Source organism: Austrofundulus limnaeus, unplaced genomic scaffold, assembly GCF_001266775.1.
Source record: "Austrofundulus limnaeus strain Quisiro unplaced genomic scaffold, Austrofundulus_limnaeus-1.0 Scaffold533, whole genome shotgun sequence".
Taxonomy (NCBI): Eukaryota; Metazoa; Chordata; class Actinopteri; order Cyprinodontiformes; family Rivulidae; genus Austrofundulus; species Austrofundulus limnaeus.
The window spans coordinates 311,287-319,945 of NW_013952935.1; the positions used below are offsets into that span (position 1 = coordinate 311,287).

At 39.4% G+C, this 8,659-nt stretch overlaps 1 protein-coding gene across 5 annotated transcripts in view; it reads right to left on the reverse strand.

Annotated features, from left to right (window-relative positions):
- Positions 1-5,407: 5,407 nt before the first annotated feature.
- The window catches only part of LOC106530576 (nck-associated protein 5), a gene marked incomplete at its 5' end in the record, with an annotated part of 21,285 nt that continues 18,033 nt past the window's right edge, over positions 5,408-8,659 (reverse strand). Inside the window, 3 exon segments of one of the 5 annotated variants that reach the window (XM_014026220.1) lie at positions 5,408-6,143; positions 6,617-6,709; positions 7,624-8,001. In XM_014026220.1, the coding sequence (XP_013881674.1) occupies positions 6,142-6,143; positions 6,617-6,709; positions 7,624-8,001 (473 nt within the window). 5 annotated transcript variants of the gene reach the window in all.

An 8,659-nucleotide genomic window follows, 5' to 3' on the forward strand; every position in this document is an offset into this window, starting at 1 on the left:
CTGTATGTCAGAAAAATAAATAAATTAATAAATGAATAATTTAATTAAATAAAACAGTATATCAAAAAACAGAAAGTTTTCCTGATGATTTCTGTTTTCTGTGCCTCGTCTCCATGATCTGCTTTTAGTTCTGGACTAAACCTGGTCTGAATTAAACTGTTTTGTTGTAAAAGTCTGTTTGTTTAGAAAATCAAACTCTTAATAAGAAGAAATAATTCAAACGCTCTCCGAGGTTTTGGGTTCAGGAAACAAACCAAAGCAGAAAAAAGCAGTAACAGGAAGTGATGTCAAAGGGGAACGTCTGCACGTAAACAATCAACGTAAACTATCAATGTAAACAATCAACGTAAACAATCAACGTAAACAATCAACGTAAACAATCAACATAAACAACTGACCGACTGTAGAGAAAAAATTGATGTTTCAAATTAAAATATTTCTCTCTTTAAGAGTTCCCCTTTGATGTCACTTCCTGTTTCCCTTTGGCCGAGACAAACCAAAAGAAATTTTTAAGGATATGAATGTCAGTTTAAATTTTGACAAAAATAAAATCTATTATCCATCTATAAAAATCTGAATTAAACTAAACAAGCTCAGATTAAAGAGGAGAATCTGAGTGTTTTTGTTTTTCGGCTCATTAAACCGTTTGTAACTTAGCAGATTGATTAACTTCCACTAAATTAGGTTCCACTAATTTCAAGTCCACTAAAAATCTTCAGAAGTGTAAAATTTCTATTTTCTACTGTTTAACCTGAACTAAATACAAACTATTCTTTAAAAGCAGTGCTGCTCGTGTGTTAGCATGTAGCATCTTTAGCCACAAAACGACAAGTAAAGAGCGTCACAAAGAAATAAAATAACATTTAAAAATTTTTTTACTAAAATATGGTAGAGAAAGTATCCATTAGTTAACTACAAACAGTATTTATGAAAATAAATATGTCTGAGCGTTTAGCTTCTGCTAATTTCTTGTATCTGTTTAGTGTTAGCGCAGCTAGCTTTATGGTTAGCTGTGCCCACCGCAGGTCGTTTGATTAGAAAACAGCAAGTGGATTCATCTGCAAACAACAGAAATACAAATCAAAGATAAATACTGAAATGTTTTATTATTCTTTTAATTCTCTGAAACAAAACAAAGAACATGGGTCAACAACAGCTGCTACAGAAGAACGTCACTGTAAAGATCAGATGGTGGAAACAGAAAAGTTAAGTAAACACACTCAGAATCACTGATAGTGAGAGACAGGAAATGTTAAATATTTTCAAAATACATCCTGAAGGGAGCGGCGCCGCGCTCCTTCGACCCGTATCACTCTCTGGACCCTCACCTCGGCTACATCTTTTATTTATATCTGTGCAAAAGTCTTCATCCACGACGCTACATTTCATCTCCGAGCAGCCAGACTTTCCTGTACCCTGTTATCACATCTGTTAACAGTTTTTCACCTTTTTCTGACGATAAACGTCATGTGTTCAAAGCTAACGAGGGGTCCAATATGAATCTGAAACCCTACAAGAACCCTCCAAAGACCCAAAACCCTTCAATGTCCAGCTAAACGTCTAAAACTGAAGGACAACTCAACCCAAATTTAAAGAAAAATTTAAATATGAGATTTCAGGGAAGTCCAGCTGCTTAGAAAACAAAAGCAGGAAGAGATCCTGACTGGATCAGGAGTTTAGCTGCTAAAGTTCTGCTGCAGTTTTCAAATATTTGTCAGATTCAACACAAACATGCAGCAGACGAGCGACAGGATCGGTGCTTAACTGCAGTAAAAACGAACAGAGCTGTGCAACATTTCGGTGCTTCACGTGAGAAAAGATGGCGGCTCCGTTCGCCACGACGACTCTGATATGTGATAATTCAGCTGCATTCACTTCCTGCTGGGATTATAATAATCTACAGGTGAAAAACATCGACAAGCAGCTAAAACTGTTAAATATGTTCATTCTTAACACCAAAACATACAGAAAATAAAACAAACACAGCATCGATAAAGATATATTTTTACAGCAGCAGAACTAAGAGAAAAAAATTGTTTTTTTAGTAAAATCCACAGCTTCTATCAGAGACAATAAGTCATATTTTCCCTGAGCAGGTCAAACAAATCGTGCTTTCTAACTACGATATCGTGCAGAACTCCCTGCTGTCCCGACGTCATCGCYGCGGTCATTTCTACAAACTAAAGTAAAACAAACACGACGAATCTGACGGGAAATAATTTATAAATATTGAAGGACAGGATTCATAAAGTCTTCATGTGACAGAGATTAGATGTTGGTGAGGTTGGTGCATGCAGAGTGGACATTAACAGTGAGAATATTTAGTTCAGTGCAAACATTAAAGAAATCACCTGGAACCAGTCAGCAGACTGGTTTAGTTTCATATGTTTTATGTAAAACTGAGTCAGTTTTACTGGGATAAATGTTGGTGTGGTATTGACTGAGAGTCGTCCCCAACATAAACTCTGAGGGCTGACAGATTAACAGTGCTGCCTGTTAGTAAAATATCTCATCACCCGGCAGAAAGATTTGAATAAATCTGTAGGAAAGTACAGAACCTGTCTGGAGACGATGGGTAAAAAAAATGTGTGGTCACAAAATCGTTAACATGTCACCATGAGTTAATTAGCTCATAACTACATGTAAAGTAGCTCAAGCTCATTATTATCTCATGGCCACACATTAACTTGTGGCTGTGCATTAACTAGCTTGGTAACTAGGTCATGACAACATATTAATTAGCTCATCAATGAGCTTGTGGCCACACCTTAACTAGCTCATCGCTATGCGTTATCTTGAAGCCGTGCGTTAACTCATGGCGATGTGTTATCATGGCCACATGTTAAATAATTTGTGGCTGTGCATTATTATCTCATGGTCAGGTGTTAGCAACTTTGTGGCCATGTGTTAACTAGGTCATTAACTAGGTCATGACTATGCATTACCTTCCTCATTAACTAGCTTGTTAACCAGTTCATGGCCATGCATTATTATCTCGTGGCCATGTGTTAACTAGATTATACCCACGAGGTAACTAGGTTGTGACCAAGTGTTATTATCTCATGGCCATGTGTTAACTAGCACTTGGCTATGTGTTATCTCATGGCCATGTGGTAATTAGCTTGTGGCTATGCAATATTATCTCGTGACCACACATTAGCTAGTTTGTTAACCAGCTCATTAACATGCACATTAGCTAGGTCATGACAATGCGTTAACTAACTCATGGCTATGCATTAACAAGCTTGTGGCCAGGCATTATCATCTCGTGGTCATGTGTTAACTAGCTTGTACCCACAAATTAACGAGCTTGTGGCCAAGTGTTATTGTAGCGATGCACTAGCTCTTGGTTATGTGTTTATATCTCATGGCCACGTGTTAATTAGCTTGTGGCTATGCAATATTATCTTGTGGACATGCATTAAATAGCTTATTAACTAGCTCATGACCACGCATTAACTACCTAATTAATTAGCCGGTTAACTAGGTCATGACCATGCATCAGCTTGCTCATGATCATACATTATTAAATCGTGGCCATAGGTTAACTAGTTTGTGGCCAAGTGTTACTATTTTTCTGCCATGTGTATCTAGCTCTTAGCTATGTGTTATTATTGTATGGCCATGTGTTAATTAGCTTGTTAATTAGCTCATTAACTAACTCATGGCCACACATTAACTAATTCTTTAACTAGCTCGTAGCCATGTGTTAGCTAGTTCATTTCCATGCTTTAAATAGCTTGTGGCTGCTAACTGGCTAGATTGTGACCACTTGTTAACTAAGTCATAGCCACAAGTTAACTAGGTTGTGGCCAAGTGTTATTATTTTGTAGCCATGTGTAACTAGCTGTTGGCCATGTGTTAATTAGCTTGTTAACTASCTCATTAATTAGCTCGTGGCTACAAATAAACTAGCTTATACCCACAAATTAACGAGCTTGTGGCCAAGTGTTATTGTAGCGATGCACTAGCTCTTGGCTATGTGTTTATATCTCATGGCCACGTGTTAGCTTGTGGCTATGCAATATTATCTTGTGGACATACATTAACTAGCTTATTAACTATCTCATGACCATGCATTAACTACCTAATTAATTAGCCGGTTAACTAGGTCATGACCATGCATCAACTTGCTCATGATCATGCATTGTTAAATCATGGCCACGTGTTAACTAGTTTGTGGCCAAGTGTTACTATTTTTTAGCCATGTGTATCTAGCTCTTGGCTACGTGTTATTATTGTATGGCCATGTGTTAATTAGCTTGTTAATTAGCTCATTAACTAGCTCATGGCCACACATTAACTAATTCTTTAACTAGCTCGTAGCCATGTGTTAGCTAGTTCATTTCCATGCTTTAAATAGCTTGTGGCTGCTAGCTGACTAGCTTGTGACCACTTGTTAACTAAGTCATAGCCACAAGTTAACTAGGTTGTGGCCAAGTGTTTTTATTTTGTAGCCATGTGTTACTAGCTGTTGACCATGTGTTAATTAGCTTGTTAACTAGCTCATTAATTAGCTCATGGCTACAACTTAACTATCTTGTGGCCAAGTGTTATTGTAGCGATGCACTAGCTCTTGGCTATGTGTTTATATCTCATGGCCACGTGTTAATTAGCTTGTGGCTATGCAATATTATCTTGTGGACATGCATTAACTAGCTTATTAACTAGCTCATGACCATGCATTAACTAGCTAATTAATTAGCTGTTTAACTAGGTCATGACCATGCATCAGCTTGCTCATGATCATACATTATTAAATCGTGGCCACGTGTTAACTAGTTTGTAGCCAAGTGTTACTATTTTTTAGCCATGTGTATCTAGCTCTTGGCTACGTGTTATTATTGTATGGCTATGTGTTAATTAGCTTGTTAATTAGCTCATTAACTAGCTCATGGCCACACATTAATTAGCTCGTAGCCATGTGTTAGCTAGTTCATTGCCATGCTTTAAATAGCTTGTGGCTGCTAGCTGACTAGCTTGTGACCACTTGTTAACTAAGTCATAGCCACAAGTTAACTAGGTTGTGGCCAAGTGTTATTATTTTGTAGCCATGTGTAACAAGCTGTTGGCCATGTGTTAACTAGCTCATTAATTAGCTCGTGGCCACAAATTAACTAGCTCGTGGCCACAAATTAACTAGCTCGTGGCCATGCATTAATGTTTTCAACCCTTGGTACCAGACGGGTTCTGTAAGAAAGTAAAACATTAACTTAATCATATTTGGGGTCAACCTCATTGAAGATGGCCACCAACACAAAAATAATTATGGAGCTAAAACTAAAACCCAAATCTGAAAAATTTTGTGTTTTTGTCAATAATGTTTTTAAATTTTTTTAAATAAAGCGAAATATGTTTCATAAATTGATATTTTATTCACATTTCTGTTTGCAGCCAGTGGAACAGTTTTAAAGATATGTGTTGCCAACATTAAAGGTTTTATTTTTAAACTTAAAATGATACAATTAATTAGTTTTAACATTTGATGTGAACACTACGTTCAGCTGGAATTTAAATGAGTTTATGACATTTGCAGTCTATCCAGTTCTGTTTAGCTTTTCAAAATAAAGGTTGTACATTTATTATTACATAACCTTTAAAGTCAGATGGTTTTGCACCAACAATGTTTGATTATTGATGCTAATTGACAAACAAATATTTATTTGGTGTTTTTAATTGACCGATTTAAAATAAATATAAATGTGTTTCTCAAAGTGACAGGTATTATGTACAGGTATTTTTTCTCTCTCATGTTGCTACTGAAACCCGTTCACATGAGGAGAAACGATCCGTTTAATCAGTAAACTCTGGTTCTGTTTGCAGCTCGGATCAAGCTGCAGCAGCTCAAACCCTCAGCTGAAGGTTTTACTTCCTGTTTGGGATTACTTCCTGTTTGGGATTACAGGCGGGTCTGAYGGTGCTGCAGCKGCGCAGCCACATGCACGTTCTGCAGAACTGCAGCAGAACCGGGTTCTGAACATTTAGAGCTTTCGTCCAGGTGCAGGGAAGTACAGTTTGTCGACGCAGAGCTCGGGTCCTGCAGCTCCGCAGACCTCACAGTGTTGGATTTTATTTTACAGCTGGATAATCCCGACCGATCGCTGCGATCCGCCTCCTCGGCTCGACCCGGTCGGCTTCTGGTTCTGTGAAATAAAAAGATGGAGAAAAAAAACACGAGACGTTGACAACTTCCAGATAAAAAGAAGTCCTCCAGGACCAGGACTGAGGACCACTGCTCTGCAGAGACTCATAAAATCAGCCAGATGAAAAATAAACAGATTATATCAAATTATAAAACAAACACTGGATTATTTATGAGTCTTAATGGGAATTTTGGTTCGTTTTTTAGAGCAAAGTTTTATTTACCAACCTTAAAACACACATTTATTTATCCTGAATGTCAGCGTTAATGCAGCGCAGTCAGAAAATCTGAGTTTAGTTTGCTTTCTGCTCAGCGGGATGGAAACTTAATGGTGATGGATTCTAAAAGCAGAGYGGAGTTTTTAAGGCAAAAAGCACTTTTACTTTTTCTTCAGAGTGTAAAAAGTTTAACGATTGCCTCTGGATGTGTGTTTACTCAGGCAGAAAGGGAGAAAACTAACTGTGAAGTTCTTACAGTTTGCCAGTTGAAGCCTGGTCTGTTCCTGCTGTTGACCCGCTGTGGTTCTGGGTTTGGATTTCATGTGGGTCAACTTCTTTGGTTCCATTTCTTCTGGGAAAAAAAAAGAGCACAAAATAAACATATTTTAAGAGTTTTCAGGAAATGGATCGATCTAACAGACGTTGGTCATAAACTGTTTGTCTTCTGACAGCAGAACTCCTGAGCCCAAAGCCGGGCCACCAGTATGTGGGCCAGAACTGGTTCAGATATGTGGGCCAGAACTGGTTCAGATATGTGGGCCAGAACTGGTTCAGATATGTGGGCCAGAACTGGTTCAGATATGTGGGCCAGAACTGGTTCAGATATGTGGGCCAGAACTGGTTCAGAATCCAAACTAAGGAAGTAGAAGCGTCACCAGATGAATCAAGTTCATCAGCGAGGACGTTAACAACAAGTTGTCTGTTCTGGACTGTGTGTTGGACACGGAAGAAGACGGATGACTCTCGTCCCCTTTAGGACAGAAGAGAAAAGTACCTAAAATCGAGATTTTCCAACTCTTAATCCGCTAAYTAAAAATATAACTTCACTAATGCCAAACAAGTAAAAATGTCTGGAAGCTAAAGCTAACTGCTAGCCGCTAAGACAACTCTCACTCAGTTAGCTTGTTACTTAGCTGTTAGCACGTAAAGTTGGCAAAACACCASTGATTTTTCATTTGTGTTAAAGTAGCAGTGGTGGGCACAGATAACCAAAACTTTTGCTTTACTAACTCATAATCCTCTAATTAAAAATATAAAGCAGCAATTAGCTGAAGCTAATTGGTCCGCTAACGGTTTTTAAAGTCAGTGAAAAAACTAATCTGCTGTTCCACCGTTAGCCTTTAGCTGTTTAGCTAACCCCTGCTCACCAGTGTTAAGGACTAAGGACACTCTGCTGAGGACAAAAATGTTTGGACAGAGACAGATGGTTTGACATGGGGGTGAAAGGAGACATTTCATTGGCTTGGGGACCTCTTACCGTACCTTTCGGGGTTCTGTGCACCCTGCTGTGGGTGTCACGTGCACCGGCAGAGCTCATGGCCGGTTCAGAGGAGGGTTGGAGGGGCTGGAGGAAGGCCACGGTGGGGAAAGGCACAGATGGGATGTGGGTCACGGCGGAGTCCGACAGGGAGCTCAGCACCCCGCCGTGACTGCCGGAGGAGGGGACTCTCCATCGAGGTAAGGGGGAAGGAGACGCATCTCCGCCGGAGGAACCGGGGATGCTGCGGGGCCTGAGGGACTGCTCTGGGGTCGAGGAGGACTTGGGGAGGAGGTGCAGGATGGAGGAGAAGAAGGAACAGGATTCTGGGAGAGGGATGGTCCCAATTCCACTGTCCAACGTTCGCATCGTGCAGCCGAGGCCTGCGGCACAAGGAGAACAGCTGAAGTGGAYTGGAGAGGAGGAGGAGGAGGAGGAGCAGGAGAGATGGAGGAAGAAAGCAGAGGGCAGCCATGGTGGTAGCTACTTTTAAAATATCTGTACTGTAGTATTAATTRGTTCGTTACTATTCCTTAATTGGCTTCATTTCACCAATTTTTMAGAAATATTTCACTAAAAATGAAGCACGGATCAGTTCCACGGATGAGTTGATGAGTTTAGCATGCATCGATGGGTTTGAAATGTTAAACTGTGTGACATAAGCTCTAAATAAACCTCACTGATTAGACCACTGTGCAAAAGTCTTCATCCAGCTTTAGCTTCTCTAGTTTTCTTTCCAAGCTCTACAAAAGCAGCTGTATATGGACAGATTCATCATTAAAAGCTTGTTTTACATGTAAAATAAAAATGTAGCTTTTTCTAACTCAGTCCATCAGTAAAAATACAGCTTTGTTAACGCTACACTGCTAAACATGTTGTTAGCGGAAACTAATGCTATACAAGTGAAATTCATAGAAGCTAACACTAAGTAATGTCCTGATGCATCTCAGTAATCCAGGTAAAAACAGAGCAATGTTGTATATGCTGTTAAGTGCCAGGAGGACTGCGACCAGTTATACATCGGGGAAACAAAGCAACCAC